This window comes from Amblyomma americanum, chromosome 10, assembly GCF_052857255.1.
Source record: "Amblyomma americanum isolate KBUSLIRL-KWMA chromosome 10, ASM5285725v1, whole genome shotgun sequence".
Taxonomy (NCBI): domain Eukaryota; kingdom Metazoa; phylum Arthropoda; class Arachnida; order Ixodida; family Ixodidae; genus Amblyomma; species Amblyomma americanum.
Window position 1 is genome coordinate 86,707,421 of NC_135506.1, and position 20,573 is coordinate 86,727,993.

The 20,573-nt window shown below is 44.9% G+C and overlaps 1 protein-coding gene across 1 annotated transcript; it reads left to right on the forward strand.

Annotated features, from left to right (window-relative positions):
* Window positions 1-528: 528 nt before the first annotated feature.
* On the forward strand, window positions 529-19,155 carry LOC144108526 (monoacylglycerol lipase-like). The gene is made up of 5 exons (XM_077641741.1): window positions 529-591; window positions 1,466-1,576; window positions 2,604-2,777; window positions 4,175-4,306; window positions 18,951-19,155. Exons 1-5 carry the CDS (start codon window positions 589-591, stop codon window positions 19,131-19,133), a joined length of 603 nt encoding a protein of 200 aa, XP_077497867.1. The 5' UTR covers window positions 529-588; the 3' UTR covers window positions 19,134-19,155.
* Window positions 19,156-20,573: the final 1,418 nt, after the last annotated feature.

Sequence of the window (20,573 nt, forward strand, 5' to 3'; positions counted from 1 at the left end):
ACTTTATGTACGAAAGAGGGTAGGAGTTTCTGGTAAAAAGCAAAACTATTAGGGATTTGCTCAAGAGTAGTTTACGGTTTCTGCGGTGATATTCACAAAACAATAATTACGAAAGTGAATTTCGAGATCAGCCAGCCTTTTCTTCAAGCTACTAATAGGGCTATTGTCCTGTAGATTATCACGGCAAGGCGAGTAGGCAGCAGGGACACTATATGGACTAGCCGGCTTTCCATGAAAGAAAAAAAGGGATGCTTTTGCATCTTTGCGTCAACTTAGAAGTAATTACAGCGACAGTCATTCTAGTAACCGTGCTTCCACAACCCCATATAGTTTCGTTCAGTTTAGCTGCACAACTTTCTTATGTGGCATGGGATTGCCACAAAAGAGAGAGAGGTGCTTCTAATACATCTCTGCCACCCCGTCTTCGGTTGACGGAACCCAATCGCCTCCGCAGTGGGCCACGGTGAGAGCGGTGGTACGCGAGCTACCGTCAAGTCCTTCGATAACTACGTGGACGACATCCTGCAGCACGCGGACTTGACGAGGAAGAAGTTCTCGTACAAGCCCATCTACCTCTTTGGCCATTCGATGGTAAGCCAGAGTATATATAAGCTTGTAGCTGAAAATGCTGATTTGCAAGGCAACGCGCTGCACGAGTGCTTATTTTCATGCAAATGCACAATGCGGAGTGGCTGTGGCCCAACTTAACGAAAGCCATTTTACGTAACAACATGAGGCCTGACTTCCTATTTCTACAATACTCACACCCGCTCATTGAGTGCAAAGATGTACACCAGTGCACTTCTAAGAAGAGAGGAGTTTATAAGCAGAATATTTATTACATCAATAAGAGCCAGTTTGGGGAACACAGTACCTGGCGGATGCATTATATGCACGATTTTTCCAGTCCTGGAAGCGACTACAGCCTTACGTTTGGTGCCAGCGTTCAAATTCCGCATGTTGTAAGGATTGCAGACATGAGCACTGCCACCACCGGGAGCACGAACTAATATCGCACTCAGTATTATACTTTTGAGCAAAAGTACGAACGCTGCAACACCTGACACTCGGCACTGTTAGCGCGCCTAAGTCGTTTCTCAAGAACGTCTGCCCATACGATTAGTTGTCTAAGGAATTATGCGAGAACGTGCCCATGGGGTTACCGTAAGAATGCTTTCTCGGAGCGTTAGGAAGAAAGATGGTGACTTTTAGTAAACGTTCCAGTTGCAAAACAAGGAAGGCACACAAGCCACTTCGAAATTCTTTTATCTTAAACGGCTGTCAAAATGGCGCACGATTGCATCCATAAGACACACTCGCCTCGCGCCTTCTTGTACCTTTACTTCTTGTGCCAAGTGCCAATCTTCAGTACCAGGCTCCGTTCGCTGATTTGAAGCTGGAGTCCCAGTCTACCGATATGCCCTAAAGCTGCTGAATCGCGTTCGATCGTCTGTGTTGCATCCAGGGCGGTTTGTTGGTCGCATTGGCCGTCCAAAGAAGGCCCGTTGACTTTGCTGGGATCATCATGGCGTCGCCGCTGCTAGCACCACACAAAGCCCTAATGCCGTGGTACAAGGTACATTGATTTATGAGCGAAATACCTGTGTGAAGACATGGAGGCCACTGAATCAGCTGCTGTTAAATGTTATGAGGATTTATTAGCGCCTAGAGTGGAGACTGGACGCTTCAGGACAAGAGGCACCGTCACCCTAGAGATATTTTTGAGCGCTGACAATAAATATATAGCATGATATATGAGAGGAAAGGTTGCAACTATAATGATTGCTTTTAGTTCCTTACAAAATGAATATCTTCAGTAACAGTGCTATATGACGCGGCAGGTTGTTGCGGCCGAGTAAATTTCTTTCAAACTAAATGGAGAAAATGTCTGGTGCTTATAACGTATGCACAGGGTGCTCCGTAGTACGGTACTGTTTATTTTCCAGAAGAAAAAGTAGTGGCGGACATCGCTATTCTCTCATTCGTAGCGAACACCAAAAGAGCTGCCAGAGAACATAAAAAAGCAATGTTTAAATAAAGAAGTATAAAAAAGAAAACAAAGAAAAGGCAGGGGATAGATAAGATAGGTAAAGGTTAGTATTTCCAACATATAAAAAAAGACTCTCTAACAAACACACTTAGAAAATATGTGCAACCGTGGTCAACGGAGATCGGGTCGTTTTGTTTGCAATTGAGGAGTACTGCGGAGCCCTTTCAGCAACCCCGCAGACCAACATGTCTGGAAAGAGAAGGACGATATTCGGGCATCCTGCAGAGATTGATAGAGCGTCAATAGTGCTAATAGGTATCCACATCGCTGCCATCTATTTTGCTTGAAGACGTTCGACCAAAGTTGTGCAAATTACTTGAGCATTAGCGCCTCTTTGCAGCCGAAAGCAGTGCTTTTCAGTATAGAAATACTGTACTTATACATTGAATTCATACATGTGTGATTCTTGTCACAGTCACAAATGCCTGAGAAAATGACAAGTAGCGAGCCACCGCTTTGAAAGTCGCATTCAAAAATTTTGCCTGTCTGGAAGAAGTGTCAACTAGTCGAGGTCCTGCCCATATTTCAAAGCGCGCTCTGTATCTCTTTCTAGAAGTTAGCGACAAAGATCCTTGGGCGAGTGCTGCCCAGTGTGCCCATCGCAGCCCTGGACTTGGCGCTTTATGCAAGAGATCCTGATGTGCTGTCCTACATGGCCAGCGACCCACTGCGCTTCCACGGCAACATACCACTCGTATGGCCTGCAGCCTTGTTTAAGGCGCAAGACGTGAGATAAAATCATTCTCAACGAATTCTAGATTTGTAATTAAAGGCAAAATGCCGACTCTTGGCCTCCGTTATCGCACTAATAGCGGTGTCCGAACTGTCCGGCAGCCGTGAAAGCTAAAGGATGCACTGTGTACACACTTGACGCTGCCATTACCTCTCGGTGCGCATTCCATACCGTACCTTCCTCCATGAGTGCATGGCTACATTCTTCCTCGGTGCATCATCAAGGGGTCACAGGGGATCGAGCGCTCCTTTTCATGACACACTAGAGCGGGCCATGAAAAGCTGCTTTTTTTGCCTCCCGCTTTGAAAAGCGTCTAAAAACGTTTTCTAATCTCGCCAGTGCCTTTCCTTCCCTCCTGAAGCCAATCCCCCCTCTATTCCTCCGCCGCCGCTAATATTTTGCATTGAAGCATTTGAACATGCTAACTTCTCTCCCTGCTGTACGTGGCATGAACAATCTTTTGCTCAGTCGCCTGGCGCAAGAAAAATGCTAATTATCACCGACTACGTGGGAGTCATTTCTGACAGCCGCAAACCTAAAGTGAGTGCCGTGGTACAGCATACAGTTCAAATCTGGCACTGTAGGCATTGCATCATGCCACAGCGTGCTTTGCTTTGAATGAGGCGTGGCTCTTTCGCTTGGCTTCGAGTTTCCGCAATAAAAATCAGCGTAATCCTGCTAACTGCAAGGCTTTAGATAATGACTTTTTCTTTGTGTGAAATGTTTGTATTGCATCGTTTTGTCTGTGGCTTCTAGCTCACCACTGGCGCTGAACACCGCAGTGTTCAAATATTGTGTAATTATAACTTCTTTCACTATTTGTTTAAGTAGACTTATAACAGGGACATGCGCCGCGGCCTATTGTATCTTCCTGAAGGGCATTCTCTCTGCTTTTTTTCGATTTTAGTAGAAATATTTGATTTGGTTTATGGGGTTTTAACGTCCTAAAGCTAGTCAGGCTATGGAGGACGCCGCAGTGAAAGGCTCCGGAAATTTTGACCGCCTAGGCGTTTTTTAAGTGCACTGCCTTAGCTGAGTACACGGGCCTCTAGAATTTCGCTTCCATTGAAATTCGACCACCGCGACCGGGAACGAACCAGCGTCTTTTGTGTCAGCAGCCGAGTGCCATAACCATTGAGCTACCGCGGCGGAAGTAGGTGCTGTTGGAAGTATTGGCAATGCCGCTTGCCGAATTATAGTACTTAAATTCTTTTGCTGATTTTGTATTGCGGGGGGGGGGGGGGGGGGGCGACGCCCCATCAGACGTTGTTACGCCTTTTGCTTCGCCCCCCCCCCCCTTGACTTGTTCTAAGAAAGAAATAAAGGAAAAAACGCTATGTAAATGCCCATATTCCATGTAAGAAAAATTTCCCATCGTTCGCTCATCCCAGGACTTCGCTGCAAGGCTGAGCTATATCCAGGTGCCGATATTGCTGCAAGTCCCCTCTGACGACAGGGTGTGTGACGTCGCTGCAATGAAGAAATTCTTTGACGCTCTCCCAAGCAAGTACAAGGAAATGAAGGTAATCAAGCTTAGGCATAAATTTTGTTAGTTTGCTTGAAAAAATTCGCAAAACAATGTAAACGCATGCAAATCAGGGAACAAATAGGTCCCAGAGTAGGGCTGCTGTAGATGGAGCTCATTAGATGTAGTGGTTGAAGGTGCTGAGTCATGGTACGTTGCAAAATTACTGAGTCACGAGTCATGACTATTACAAGGAGGTATATCTATGAATACTTTGTACAAACTCTACAGACATTCCATTTATCATCATCAGCCTGGCTACACCCACAACAGGGCAAAGGCCTCTCCCATGTCTCTCCAACAAATCCTGTCCTTATCCAGTTGCGTTTACCCTACGCCTGCAAACTTCGTAATCTCATTTGTGCACGTAACCTTCTAACATTCTGCCGCCATCCGAAAACTCTGCTACCCACAGTTTCAACATGGACGCCGAGCGAAAGCGTCATCTCGCTGCACTGCCTGTAGTCATTGTAGTGTCTGAGGACGACGAGGAAGCCTGCGCGGCTAAAAGGCGGTTATGTTGGACGAAGCCATGCATGGTTGGACAATAGCACGGGTAAAACCGCCATTGGCCAGCTTAAACTTCTTCGGTGCCCTTGCCGCTCTTAGTCAGTCTGAATTTTTCACGTTCATTCCGAAACGTCCGACGCTTATTTCCAAACAGTGCCTTCAAGTGTCCTGCGTAGGGAATCGTAACAAAGTAAAATGCATCGCAAGCGCAAGTTCGAGAGGTCACTTGGCTCGAAAGTTTCAGTAAAAAATAAAATAAAAACATTACGTGCCGACTGTGTACGTGGCAGACTCGGGATGTCGCACATTCATTTCCATGGCGATCTTTTGCCAGCATTTATTCCTTAGCGTCATGTTGAGGTAGTCAGCGTGTTAAATATTTCATATAAGTTGGCGGCTCTCAACGAGCGCTGAAAACGCAATTGTCGCTTCGTCACTGAGCGCCTCTTTTCCAACATTACTCATAATAGCAGAAACAGCAAAGCAAAGCGGGAATTCACGCAAGCGCACACGCTCAGACACACAGTAACGACGCAGTGCAGCAAATGCGGAGTGAACAACGCGGTGAACGAAACACGAAAATAAGGGCACACATTGCTGCAGTCGAGCTGCAAATACGGCGAAAAGCATCGAGCGAAGCCGACTCCATTCCGTATAGCTACCCAGACGAGCGCTCGAGCCACCGCTGAGAGAACTAGAAGCAAAAACAAGCAAAAACAATCCCGGCCCGCCGTCAATCCCGCGCAGGGAGCAAGGGGCTCGCTTTTTTCACTCGGTCCGCGGTCCGGGCGCGGAAAAGACCGCGCCGCCCGCTCCAGATCGCTCAGAGCAGTGCCGTTCACGTCACGTGGCACGCGGACAACGCTGACGCGCCCGGACCATCCACCATCCGGTCCGCTTGTCTGAACCCACCTTAAGGACCAGCGGTAATCTTGCCTTCGCATTACATGCCCTGCCCAAGCCCATATCTTCCTCTTGATTTCCACTAGGATGCCACTAACACGCGTGTTTCCCTCATCCACTCTGCCCGATTTCGTTCTCTTAACGTTACACCTATCATTTTGTTTCAGAGGCTCGCTGCGTTGTCCTTAGCTTAAGCTGAACATTGTTCTTTAGCCTCCACGTTTCTGCCCCGTAGGTGAGTACCGGCAAGATACAGCTGTTGTATGCTTTTCTCTGGAGCCCTCCACTACGGCACCTTTCTCCCTTTCTTCTTTCACTCCCTCCTTTATCCATTCCCTTACGGCGCGGTTCAGGTGTGCAACGATATATGAGACAGATGCTGCGCCATTTCCTGTGCCCAAAAACCAATTATTATTATTATAATCTCTTGAGGGATATTGGTCCACTGCCATTCATGATCTGAGAGAACCTGCCATATGCAATCCACCCCATTCTTATTCTACTAGTTATTTCCCTGTCATGATCCGGATCAGATGTCACTACTTGCTCTAAGTAGACGCATTCATTTACATTACATTACATTACTTGTAAAGTGCTTAGTCATGCTACATTGCCGTAGTAAAGTACCGACTCATGCGTCGTAACTATGGCTCATGAGTGGTGACTATGACTACGAGTCATGACTTTCATAGGTCGTAGTACATTACATTTCATCACCATCATTATACATATTCGCTTACATCCATTTTGATATCATCCACCAGGGTACTGCATCATCCTAATTTCGTGCCATAGACGGCGGCGGGCGGCTTTTGTGCTACGCTTTCGCTTTAAAAACTGAGTACCTTATCTTCTGCTACAGGATCTCTAAGTTCCTGTCAAGTCCCCTTGTTGGGCTCCGTGGTGGGCGTTTGGCACCGTGGCCGAACAACGTACCCATTTTATGGTTTCCAGTTCCTCAAACTCTGATCGTACCAACAAAAGGAGGCGGCCAGAAGTCACGGCATACTTTTTTCAAAGCACAAAAAAAGCTGTTGCTAAATACCAGGTGATACATTCTGAAGACCAATCAAAACCAGCCCGATTATTGTGCCTTTTCCTACTATCAAAATGTCTGATAGGTGCCTTAGACTTAAGTACAAAGTAAGCAAAATAGCCAGCGGAGACCTGCTATTTGAACTATATATTGAAGCTTAGTAAGCAAAGTTTTCGAACATTAAATCCACTGGGGAAGTGCCGGTCAATATCACTGCACATAAACCACTCAATACCGTCCGTGGCGTAATTAATGGCCCTTACTTCCTACGTATCTCTGAAAAGAAAATGTTGGATGGTCTTGCTGACCAACTTGTCGTAAATCTTAAAAGTAAAACTATCTGAAAAGACGACAACGAAATTCCTGCAAGGCACCTGATCCTGGCATTCAATGCTACCACACTACCAAAAACAACAGATGTAGGTTACCTGAAAATTCAAATTGGACCGTATATACAGAACCCTCGCAGACGCTTCTACTGTCAAAGATGTGGTCATAGGTCAAACAACTACCGCGGTCGTAAAACCTGCAGGAAATATGCCTCGAAAGAGCACGCAACTGAGAACTGAGATGCAGTGGCGTCCTTGTGTGTCAACCGGGAAGGAGGCCACCCTGCTTACTCCAGATCTTGCCCTAGATGAAAAAACTAATAAGAAATTGTAAGCCAGAAAACAAAAGAAAACATCAATATTAAGTGAAGCTAGGAAAAGACTGGCACTCACAAATCTATTTCTATTCACGGCAAAGACAAATTTCGCACATGTGGTGCGCAGGGGTGAAACACAACACCCGGCTCTGGCCACTGCTCAGCCAGAGCGTCTGGCAGGGCCATCCCCGCCCCCGGCTGACGCAGCGAAGGCCGCCCTGCCACCCGTAAAAAGGGGCCCACCGCCATTTCAGCCGGCTGCCCGCAAGGCATCCCCAGTCGGAAGAGGCCTCCAAACCTCACACCCGCGAGTTCTCCGCGACTGTCCAGAGAGCCTCTAGTAAGGCAATGGACACTAAACAGAACTCGCCCCGGCTGCAGCAGCGCCACAGCTCTCTTGAGCGAAAAAGAAAAGACAGGACCCTCGTAACAGGACCCTCAAAATCTTGTACAAGTTGTTTATACTCCCCCTCTTCCCCCCAAGAAAATCTTGTCTAATATGACGTTCCTAATTAGTTGTAACTGCTGGCACCTGTAAACTACAGTGATGTAACAGATCTTTTACACTCGCTTTCCCGTGTGGCTCTATCCCTACAGGAAACTAACCTGGGTTTTAAACCTGCAAACGTTTTAAAAAAGTAAAAAGTTTTTTGGCCCAACCGACAGCAAGCGAGTAAGCTCTCTGAAGGTTTCCCGATTATCATCCAGTCCGTTGTTTCAACTCGTGAAATCCAGTTAAAAACCAAATTTGAAGCTCTTGCAGCCACTTATGTTAATTCTAAAACTACCACAATATGTTCCGTATATCTCGAGCCACACCTAACAGTTACACTTGACGACATAGAAGCACTTCTAGAACAGCTGCCAGAACCGCATCTCCCTATTTGGGGATTTAATGCACACTTTTTTTTGGGGGGGGGGGGGGGGAAGTGAAGAAACTAACACTAGATATCGCATTTTAGAAGATGTTAGTCTGTGCAATAGTGTCTGTCTACTTAGTTCACGAAACACAAATATTGCTCCCTAAGCACTCGAAGACTGAGCTGTTTAGATTTATTGTTTAGTTTACCATCTTTTTACGGATTTTTTATGAGATGTTTCGGATGATACACGGGGAAGTGATAATTTGCTAATAATTATTAGCTTGTGATCCTCTCCGTCAATCATCCGGAACAAACCTCGCTGTTGGAAGTTACACTTGGGTGACTGCGCACTGTTCTGTGAAAATGCTGGTCTGGAGAAACTGTTTTCGAATGACCTAAATCTTGACGAACCTAATGAAATGCTCACAGCCTGCATAATTCGAGCTGCACGCCTGTGTATTCCCCAGCCCTCAGGTGTGGCACGACAATACCATGAAGTGTGGTATTCACAAGAATGTAAACAAGCAAAAAGGAAACAAAATAAAGCATGGGGGAAATTTCTACATTTCCTACACCTGCCAACCTTATCAATTTCAAAACGTCAAGAGCCTAACCAAGGTATATCCGTGAAAGTGCTGAAAAAACATTGTGGCAAAACTATATATCATCTATAAATAGTTCAGCAACATTTAAGAAAATGTGGGAGCAAGTCCACAAAATAAATTCGAGCTACTCAACCTTAACAATCCCTTTTCTCACAGCCTCAGGTGTACAAACAATTATTGAAGTAGAGGCAGACATTCTGGCAGAACATTTTTTCTAGAATTTCTATTTCCGCACACTACAGAGAGTCATTTTTAAAACTCTGAAACATAGCCGAAAAAGAAAGACTTCGAACTTGTGGTGGTTCGAACGAGCCATATAACAGCTTACTTACACTCGAGGAAATCCATAAATTACTCTCCGGCGGTACACGGGCAGCACCTGGTCCTGATAAAGTACATTACGAGATGCTTGCGCACATTTCCAATGCCTCAGTAGGAGTATATAAAATTTTTCGAAAATATGGAAACAGGGAAAAACACTAGAGGCCCAGAAACAAGCAGTATTTGTGTTATTCTTTAAGCCCAGAAAGCAACCAACCTCCGCTGGTAGCTACAGACTGATCACACTCACAAGTTTCCTCGCCAATTCTTTCGCAAGTGTATTATATATCAGGTTAATGTTTATCCTTGAATCCCGTAAACTTCTTGGCGTCCATCAATGAGGGTTTAAAATCATCTCGTCCGCCTTAAAAACACTGTGAAACAAGCCTTCATACAGAAGCAATTCTGTCTAGCGGTATTTTTTGACATGGAAAGGCCTTCGACACTGCCTGCAGGTTGGCAATCTTCGTGACCTAGGAAATCTAGGTGTCCGTGATGGACGCTGAACTGCCTGAAAGATTTCCTGTCAGAACGTTCATTTTACATACGCCTCGGTTCAACACTTTCCGAGAAATTCGTTCGGGAGAATGCGGTACCGCAGGGGTGTATTCTAAGTAGCACACATTTTGTAGTAAAAATGAGTTCCATAACGAAAATGATTCCTTAGTTCATCATATGCTCAATATATGTTGACGACCTTCAAATAGCATGCACATCCTACAGTCTATCAACCTGCAAACGACAGATACAAATTACTTTCACCACACCACCAACTTTGGCAGATAGAAACGGGTTTAGGTTCTCCCAACGAAAAAACAGTCGCGCTTCTTTTCCCGCTCAAAAGAGTCCTACACAAGACCCCACTCTACACCTAAATAAAGCCAAGTCACCAATAAAACAAGACCATAAATCTTAGGCATAACATTAGATAAAACCTAACATACCTGCCCCACATAAATACACTGAAAAAAAGCCTCCAAATCTCTAAAAATACTCAAAGTGCTTTCAAGGAAGTATTGCGGGTCTAATAGAAAGCGTCTTTTGCACATCTATTGCTCTTTAGTACGTTACTACTTAGATTATGGGTGCACTGTGTATGGTTCAGCAAGACCGTCATATCTAAAAAGACTGGATCCAGTACACAACTCCAATACATGAACCCTCAGTTGAAATCAGAAGAACGACTGACTTGTGCATATGTGTTTAAAGTAAGATCTCTACCAGGAGGCACCTTATTTCTAGTAACTAAATGTCCTTCTAGAACAATGTTCACCAACAAACCTCAAGCCACCCGACCATTTATATTGTGATTCGAAGAAATATGCCAGAATCTCAATATATAGGACGCTACCTGACAGTGCCCAAAAACTAGATCTACTACCTCCATGGTACATGCTCCCTCGAATCTGCTGTTTCACTCTTACACGGTTCTGCATAAAACAGATTTCACAACAACATATCATACAAAGGATTTCTTGCACTTGAGCAAAATTCGGCAAGTAGACAGATATTTTTACGGATTGTTCAAAAACGAATGTTTACGTAGGAAGCTCAGTGGTGCGAGGGAATTCGGAGGACACTGCACGGCTTCCACTGTGCGCATCCATCTTCACTGCAGAAAATTACGCAGTCCGTGTGGCCGTAGAAAAATAATAAACAACAATCTCGCAAATATTATTATCTACATAGATTCAATAAGTGTACTTAAAGCTGTTCACTCTAAAAATTCAATGACGTCGCTACTTTGTGACATCATGCACAACATAGTAACAGCCACAGCTCAAGGACAGAACGTTCAACTCTGCTGGGTCCCTATTCATATGGGAAGAAAAGGCAACGAGAAAGCAGACTTGTGGGCTGCTGAAACTCGTGGCGAGTAAATAAAGTAAATATGCCCTTCAAGGATTGCATGAACTTAGAAGAAAACTCATAAATTAAGAAATAAATTGCAATTGTCTTGGAACATCAAACTAAATAACAAAATATATTTGTTATAGCCGGTTTTAGGCGAATGGAAGAGATCTGTGCATCAGGAATGTTTCAAGGAAGTGATTCTCTGCCTTCTCCGAATAAGGACTGCACGCCTTACGCACAACTTCCCGCAAACAAAAGAATACAAACCTGTTTGCGAAGACTGCGGACATGATGTTACAGTTAACCACATAACATTTTATTTTGTTGTGTGTTAAACTGGAAAAGCTAAGAAAAAAGTACTTTATTCAATTTTATAACCCATACAATACTTTTCATCCATGAGTGCTTTTAGGAGATAATGCAATTGTTGACATGTATTTTGTACTTAAATTTTTAAGAGAAGCAGGACTTCTCGAAAAACTTTAAATTCTGACAGACTGCTTTGTTAACATTCGGTAGACTTCAACCACTTTCTCATTCCTGAGACGAAGGCTAAGGTCTTTATTGGATCCGTAGGGAGCCTCGATATCCTTGCCCAGCCAAGAATAACTGCCGAGTTTACCCAGCTCTCCTTAAACCTTCGACTAATAGACAGCTCTAAAATGTGGTTTCTATGTGATCACTGTGTATTACTAACGTCTTAGACCGTCTACACCACCTACGACTTTCCACAGTTCTATAAATTTCAACAAAAACATATCTTGTGCTTGGCGCATGATGGCCTTGGCGGCCTATGTGCCATAAACACACACAACGCAATATTACCTGTAGGTAAAGTTCGCGGGATATTTCCACTGGGCAGCACTATTTTTCTTTCTTTTTCTCTGCCCACGCTAATAAATGCCCGACCGCGCCTTACCCTTACAAATAACCTCCTACACGGAGAGCAGAGAGCGTCCGAGAGGCGCTTGAAAGCATTCGGTGGCGTCTGATGACTGCGCTTCTCATCCGACGACGGCGATGGTTGGACGACGCGGGAGCTACGGCTGCGTGCACGGGGCAGTACGCGAGATCGGAGAATGAAACTGTCCCTTATAAAAGTTCTCACTGAAAAACTGTCATTCATAGCTGCTGTTATTGCGACTGAAGGAAGAATGAAAAGGAAAGTGCACGAGCCATTCGGCTGGCTTCAGCCGAGCCGCAACCACTGCTACGTGCAGACAGAGAAGACCACGCCCCGCTTCTTATAGACAGCCACTGACATCGCAACTGCATGTTGTCATTCCTCCTACAGGGTAGTGCATGGTGATGATGATCGTGGTGTAGCCCTTTGAATCTGGTAGGTACCCTTGGTGAGGCACCCGACAAGAGTAGACAAAGTGTGCGCCCAGCACACAAAACTATTCATTTTTTAACAGATTAGCACCCACGCACGCACACACACACATACATACATGTATTTAAGTATATAGCTTGCGAGAAAATAACGTCCTTGCGTGCAAAATAAGTCTTACCCTTCGAAGAAGGAAATATTTTTATTTAGCCTGACGCTTCAATCTGCAGATCGATCTTTTTCAAGAGTGTTTTGTCTTCCTGATTGGGGGTAGTTATTGGCTTCGTGAATCTGGCGGCACGTTAATGTCTCGGTGTTGGATTCAGCCAACTATTTTTCTGGAGAAAATTTAGACACCAGTCTTGCAAACAAGGTGTCTGTCTTGGTTGAGTCTGACGTTCTGTCTCCGCAGTTGTCAGGAAGCCTGGGGTTGCGGCAGGACCCGCAACTTCTTTGGGTCCGGTGATGACCTCAGAACAGTTTAAAGCTTTTAGTGTGTTCTGCTCCACGGCAAGCCGGACGCTTTTTGATGCTGGGAGCTGATCTTTCCACGGTGCCAAGCAGTGCCACCGGGCAATTAGAAGAAGGATGAAAATGTTCCATGCGCGCACCGAACTGCCTCTAAAACTTTATGGGGATGACAGTGAATTTTTATGGCTAAAGGACATCTAAGGCCAAAGAGCGCCATGGCACAATGTGTTTTCGGAAATAGGCTCAGAGACCAATTTTCTAAGCACTGCACCCTTAATAAGCCGAGCACCAAAAGCTTTAACCTATTGTATCACCGGTGGGTACCCGGCGTAACTGGGGATGGAAACCCGCACCTCAAACATGCGAAGCGGATGCTCAACCACTAGGCCACCGCTGTGGTCCCAAAACACGGATGCTGCAACCCATCAGCAGCTAGGACCCTGGTTGCTGGAACGCCTGTAGAGAGTGAAGGATGAATAACACGTTTTGCCGATGTCCGCAAAGATCAATGACTCTACAGTTGAAGTTCGAAGAACTTCTGTTGAACATGAAGCCGCGTCAATTGAAGTTTTCCACTGTCCGGCAATTTTGTAAATTCGCCGGCGATTGAGGGCCCGCGACAATATGAATGTGGCGGATATTGGACGTCTTTACCATACCGGAGACGTACTACAGGAGACGTATACAGGTTTACCGGACTCATCTTGCGCATGCGCAGTGGCACTGCTGGGGTTAGGGGGAGCCACTGCGCGTTCGCAGCCGGCGTCCGGTAAACCGGTATACTTCACCGGTAGTAGGTCTCCGGTATGCTAAAAACATCTATAATCTCGGTTTCAGGCCATGCAGTGAGAACGAACTTGAACGCTTCCTCGTAAGGGCTGACGACATTGTCATTGCCCGTATTGTAAAGGCCGATAGTCGCTAAATTAAGGGTCAGCCATCTTACACTTGGAGGCTGGAAATCCGGGATGTTTCTTATATTCTTGATTTCGGCTCCGCGTAGAAAATTAAGGGATCAGGGGCACAGGCTTGATGCATCGAAATGGTTGTAGAGAGGCTTCGTCCGGGAATCTCCAATTTTTAGCCCATGTTGGCGCCTGGAATGGAGATTTTCAGAAAACATTCCTTGGAGCGTGGATTGCAGAACTTAAACCCCGTCCCGTGCTTGCAGCCCAGGGTGACTCCCAAGCGCACTTATCGCAGTGATATAAAATACACCGCCTTTAGAATCACGTTCTATACTCTCACAATCTGGTCTAAGATGAACTTTTTTATTCTTCACGCTGGGATGAAAACTTTTCACATGCCCTCCTATGGCCGCTAACCTTACTTAGACCGCCCACCGCGCACACTGGGCTCCGGTTTAGGTTCTGGTTGAGTTACTGTATCTAGAGTTTCAAGTAGGTCTGCTGAGTTGCCACAAAATGCATACAAATTATTAGTGAATGGCGCAACTCTTGCATGCAGGAGGAGGACTTGGTGCAATGGTCAGAGCGAGTTCAGGCCCAATCCGCTTGTTTATTGCTTGCCAACCTTTGTTTTAGGCAGATTACTCTTTCATTGAATGTCCCAGCTTGATTGCAATGCGTCAGCTTCTCTGAGGTCTACCTGAATGAGTTACAAAAAAAAATAATCGCCATATGGGTGGGTGGAGCCATCTGTTTTTAGCGCCAGAAATCAGAAACGTTCTTTTAAAACAATTACCGACCACTATTGATAAAATTGCGTGTTATTGATAAGAAAACGTATTTTTGAGTGAACATGCGCTCTGGGATTTAAAAAAAAATGCCACGAAATGCAAGGACAGTGGGTGTATAAATTTACTGTCAGGAACGGTCTCGTGCTTTACAATGCAAATGAGTTGGCTTCTCCGCAATTCATGGATGCTTTTAATCCATGTGATTGCAATTGGTCAAATGAGGCCTGAGTAACCCGGGGAAAACAAAACAAGCGCGAAACTGTAGGTACTTATAGAGCAACTCTAGGCGCCGGCATCCACGAGTACCTTTTATGTTTATAAGCATGGTGTTGGTCTATGGCCAGCACTGTGTTTACGGAAATAGGCGCCCTCGCGGACGTCGGAGTCGACTGGGGTTAGCGTCTGTGCGGTCATCTGCTACAGTGGCTGGTTCGATTTCGTAGGCTTATTATACCATTGGACAACTCATTACCATCTAAAGTCTAAAGGAACCTCGACTGTCTTATTTGATCGACTGTTTTAGTGCGTAAATGCAACGCATACGTCAGCATGTCCAGCTCCAAGAGGGCATGCGCGATTCACATTAACTTCCTCAACGCACTTCCTCAATGTAGAAAACAGATCTGGGGGACATCTTTCTGACCACTGCAATCAGCCTACCCACACCTTTCAGCCTTTATTAGCCAGTACTAGATTCATGGGGACGGCAAAGAACAAAATTGAAAAGCAAGTGATGGAGGAGTATCACATCATGAAGGCAGGTCACTGTGTTTCAGCACACCTCCAGTTTAATTGCACAAAAAAGAAATGTGTTTCCTGGACCGTGTCTGAAATTTGTTTCTTCCATTTTTCACATCGTTACATCGACTCTGCTCACTCAACTCTCAGGGCGCAGGACTATTGCAACTGAATATATTCGCATGTTTAATCTTCGCGGCTGCATTAAATCTTTTACCTGTTTGACTCTGATCACTGTAGAAAATTTTAGCGCTTTTTGGTTTGCCTCATCATTACTGTTTTTACTGTTTAGCCGTGTTATGTCTTGGCTACATACTAATAGCAAGCCCTGAAGAATAACGCACTGTGGTCGAAACTTCGACAAATAAATGTGTCTGTGTAGAAGTGCCCACTTCTCTTAAGCATTTTCTCTTCGGAAGGCAACACAGCCTAGTTTCGTACGCACACACACACACACACACACGCGTGCGCGCACACACACATATATATATATATATATATATATATATATATATATATATATATATATATATATATATATATATATATATATATATATATAACGAAGGTGCATAGGGGAACGTTATTTTTTTTAATGTGTTGTGCTTATAAGTGGGATAATATTACTTAAATTAATAAATCGCTTAAAGAAAATTACTAATGAAGCAGCAGAAAAAACAACCATGCCGCCGGTGGGATCCGAACCCACGACCTCCGAATATCGCGTCCGGTGACTTACCAACTGAGCTACGGCGACGGCTGTCCAATCTGCTGCTCTTGTGGGTATTTATGTTTATTTGGTGTACGCGAACCTTGAGAGTGTTCACCAGCGCCACCCTCGACCATAGCGGCGGATGTATGACTTCCTGTAATACCGCGAGCGTGACGTGGAACGTCATCTAACGGCGAGGTCGGAAACTGTGCGAGAGCCCTCCTAAGAAACCTGTGGCATCAAGACTGCCAGAACCGAGACCCTCGTTAAGCTATTAGCAGACAAGGTAAAGTAAATGAGGGGCTCGTTTGAAAAGCTTATGAAGGGAGCCAACAGTCACCGAAACCAAGGTGCATAGGGTAACGTTATTTTTTTAATGTGTTGTGCTTATCAGTGGGATAATATTACTTAGATTAATAAATCGCTTAAAGACAATTACTTATAAAGCATGCAGCAGAAAAAACAACCATGCCGCCGGTGGGATCCGAACCCACGACCTCCGAATATCGCGTCCGGTGCTCTTACCAACTGAGCTACGGCGACGGCGGTCCAATCTGCTGCTCTCGTGGGTATTTATGTTTATTTGGTGCACGCGAACCTTGAGAGTGTTCACCAGCGCCGTTAGATGACGTTCCACGTCACGCTCGCGGTATTACAGGACGTGCTACGTCCGCCGCTATGGTCGAGGGCGGGGCTGGTGAACACTCTCAAGGTTCGCGTACACCAAATAAACATAAATACCCACGAGAGCAGCAGACTGGACAGCCGTCGCCGTAGCTCAGTTCGTAGAGCACTGGACGCGATATTCGGAGGTCGTGGGTTCGGATCCCACCGGCGGCACGGTTGTTTTTTCTGCTGCTTTATAAGTAATTTTTAGGCGATAGATTAATATAAGTATTATTATCCCACTGATAAGAACAACACATAAAAAATTAAACATTCCCCTATGCACCTTGGTTTTGGCGGCTGTTGGCTACCTTCATAAGTATTATATATATATATATATATGTAATGAAACCAGCGCAAAGAGGCCAGCCACAAAGGTTTATATCTGGTCTGCTACTCTGCACTGGGAAAGAGGAGGAGCAGAATAATGAGGGCCGTGATGGGTGACTATGTGGTGAGAAGAGAGATGAGAGTATGTGCACGCATCTGATGGCATCACCATCGCAAATAAAAGCGTGTACAAAATTGTATAGGCTTTTACCTGTTTTCAGAATGTGACACGGCTTTTTGGTTCGTTGTTGTGAGTGCTTCTTGCACACTCACCTGCCTCCTAATCACTGTCATTGTTGTTTTAATATTTTAGCCCCGTTACATGTAGGCCTCCTTAGGGCTGTATAAGCTTTATGTGTTTTTAGATTGTAACTCTGCTTTTGCTTCTATGTTTTAGTGATTCGCACTGCAGCGGTGGCCAAGTGGTTGGGTCTCCCCCTTGCATGTGGGAGGTACAGAGTTCGATCCCCAGTGCCGCGTTGTACCCACCGGTGATACAACCGGTACCAGCTTTCCCCTGGCCTGGTGCTCGGCATCTCTCAGATGAAGTGCTTGGAAAATGAATCGTTGGCACCGCCTTGAGCAGTCGAAAACATCTTTCGCCATGGCGTTCTTTGGCCTTGGAATCCCTTGCGCCACAAAAATCCGCAATTATCAGTGTCATCCTTTTGCGTGATCGCTTGCCGTGACTTTTGTTTTCGACTTCGCCCTTTGACCGTGTGGATGAAATAACCTTCTTTTCTTCTTTTTCCTCTTTTGCCTTCACGCTTCACTGGCTCCCTGATTGATACGTGGTTTGTATTGGCTTTTTAAAGTGTCGAGTCCCTTCACAATAGTCAGTTTGTAGTCAGCACCCGACCTTTCTTCTTCGGTGTCTATGCCGTGTCCTGTGCTGTTTTTGTGTGCTGCACTCTCATGATTCAAGTGAGAGAGCGAAACATGCAGGAGACAGAGCGCCTCTTGGGGTTACGTCCAGCTTCACAACAGACATATATGGAGGCATTTTGAAAAGATAGCGTCTAAATGACGTTACATACTTTATCTCATGCTTCTTCCAAGTACTCGCCAACTGCCGATGAACAGCCGCCTATGTTGGTACTGTATGAAACATGGAAAAAATTTCGAAAAATCTTGTTTGCCTGTGTGTTTATGAGCCGTTCATCCGGCCCGTACCCCCAGCCGGAGATGACTCCCGCGCGCCTCTTCCGGTGTTTCAAAATTACGCCACTTGGTCTTTCGTTGTGGATATATGTAGAATGTGTCAGCTTCAGTAAAGATAGTTGGAGTCAGCGCCTGTCTCGTGCACTTCTTTCTGTGCAGTTGTCGCTTATATAGCGCTGAAAAATCTTCAAGTCACCATCTAGCCCCACAAAGGGTTTTGTTAAGTGTTCTTTAAAATGACGTCTTATACTTTCACATCCAGACGTAGTTTGTACTCGACTTCTGTCACGAAAGTAAATGATAGGTGCACAGTCAAATAAGAAAATTGCTCCGAGAATATTTTTTTACTTCTGTTCCTACGGGTGGTGGCCCAGCTTTTACCTACGGCCGGCGACAGCAGCGCAACCGGATCTTGCTTAAGTGACATATCGCTGTTGGTCTATATATGGACGTCAGCAACCGCTGGAATTTGACTTGCGCAGCACTGATCTTCTATAGACATGGAGGATGACGAACAATTGTATGACTCAGAGGACTCAGCGACGAATGTTCGAGGCATTTAAGACAAAGATGGTGAAGGCTTGTAGCCGTTGTGTTGCCGTTTGTCGTGTCCCCGTCCTCATTACACTGCGAACTGGAGTTGTGAAGTCAGCATTGTAGCCGTGGGCAATATGAAAAAGTACAGCTTGCATGGACTCTGATACGAAACGTAGGAGAAAGCGCCTTCCATGGTGTGCATTTCCCCCCCCTGGTAACGTGATTTTCGGAATTACTTTTTTTTTCTTCCGCGCTAGATATACGAAGGCTCCTACCACAGCATCTTCGCGGAACCAGAAGGCATCAAGGAGCAAGCGTTCAACGACGTCGCAGAGTGGTTGAGAGAGAGACTGCTGGCTGTAAAGCTACACACGTCCCATTCCCAAACCGGGACGACCGTTGCTTCTACCCCTACAAGCTTCAGCAATTCTGAAGTTTGAGCAGCGGTTCCGGCGAACTACAACCTGCGTTGCTTTGATGATTTTGCTGACACCGGTTGGGTGTGCATGTACTACTCGCAACCGCTATTTTATGTCGCAGTTTTTGTACATAAGGCAGAAATACTCTGTTTACGATGATATTAATCGAATAAAGCATTATTTTATAACTCCAAATTTTCGGCAGTTATACGCTCGACGGGTTTAAAGAGACTTTTTGGAGAATTTCACCCCTTATAATATTAGCAAAAATATATTAAATGTTTTTTTCGGTTCAAGCAATACAAGAAATAGACGAGGAGGTACAGGCTAAAGGTTTTAAAAAACAATTGAGGAGAGCCTGTCGTCCTGGATAAAGGTATTCAGATGCAAGCAGCAACATTTCTAAATCTCTGCACAAGAAGCCTCTGCAGTCATTTAAAAACAAACAATAGGCAACAGATACGCACAAAACAAGTAGCAAAGCAAGCGAAAAAGCATAAATCCTAAAGGCGGGCTCTTTTAATCCCCCGTGAAGCCAGTAAAGCACGAACTTCATTTTAAAATTTATTTGTGTTATTTTGAAGCACTAAATCTAGAACTCCGCGGTGTTTAATAAATTCGGTATTTGGTACGTGAGCTTTCGAAAACAGTAATTTGCTCCGGGCATATAGACATCATATTTGTGACGATTCAATTATAAGCTGTTCATGTGATTAGGTATTGTTCCTGAAAATCATTTGTTTAGTGTACTTAGATTTTTATTATGCATAGCTAGTTTCTTCCTATAACTATTCTCAATTGTCAACAACGTATACTTGAAAAAATATCGGAGGTGCACTTACTGATATTAAGGTTAGCAGTGGCATGAACCCTTCTTCAAAGTGCACACATTTTTATGATTTGTCATGCATTAAAGAGGATAGTGATCAGTCTGCATTCGGAAGGGTATCCCATAAAATATAGATGGAAACGTTTCACCACCCAAACACAGCAAGACATTCTTTTTCTACAGTGGAGTAATTCGGCCCTGCTTTGTTTAGCTTCTTACTGGCATAAGACACTGGATGCAAAAACCCATCTTGTTCCTATTACAACACAGCTCCGAGAGCTCTGTCGGAAGCATCTTCCCGCAAAACAAATGTTTTTTCGTGTCTGGAGGCAGCAACACCTTTGGTTGAATCATATGTTGTTCGAACTGTGCGAAGGCTTGCTCATGCACGGACGTCCATTCTACCTTATCACTAGCTTTTTTTGTGAATGACATCAGCGGCTCTGTAACGTGCGCATAATTAGGTATAAACTTTCTATAAAAACCGGTCCAACCCGAGAAACGATTGAACTTCTTTCTTAGTTCACGGTGGTTGAGCATCATGCATGTCATGCCCATCAAGGCGAGAGAAAGCTTCGAAGGGGAAGCACAAGACGCCACACTTAATACATCACTGAGAAACAAACAAAAAA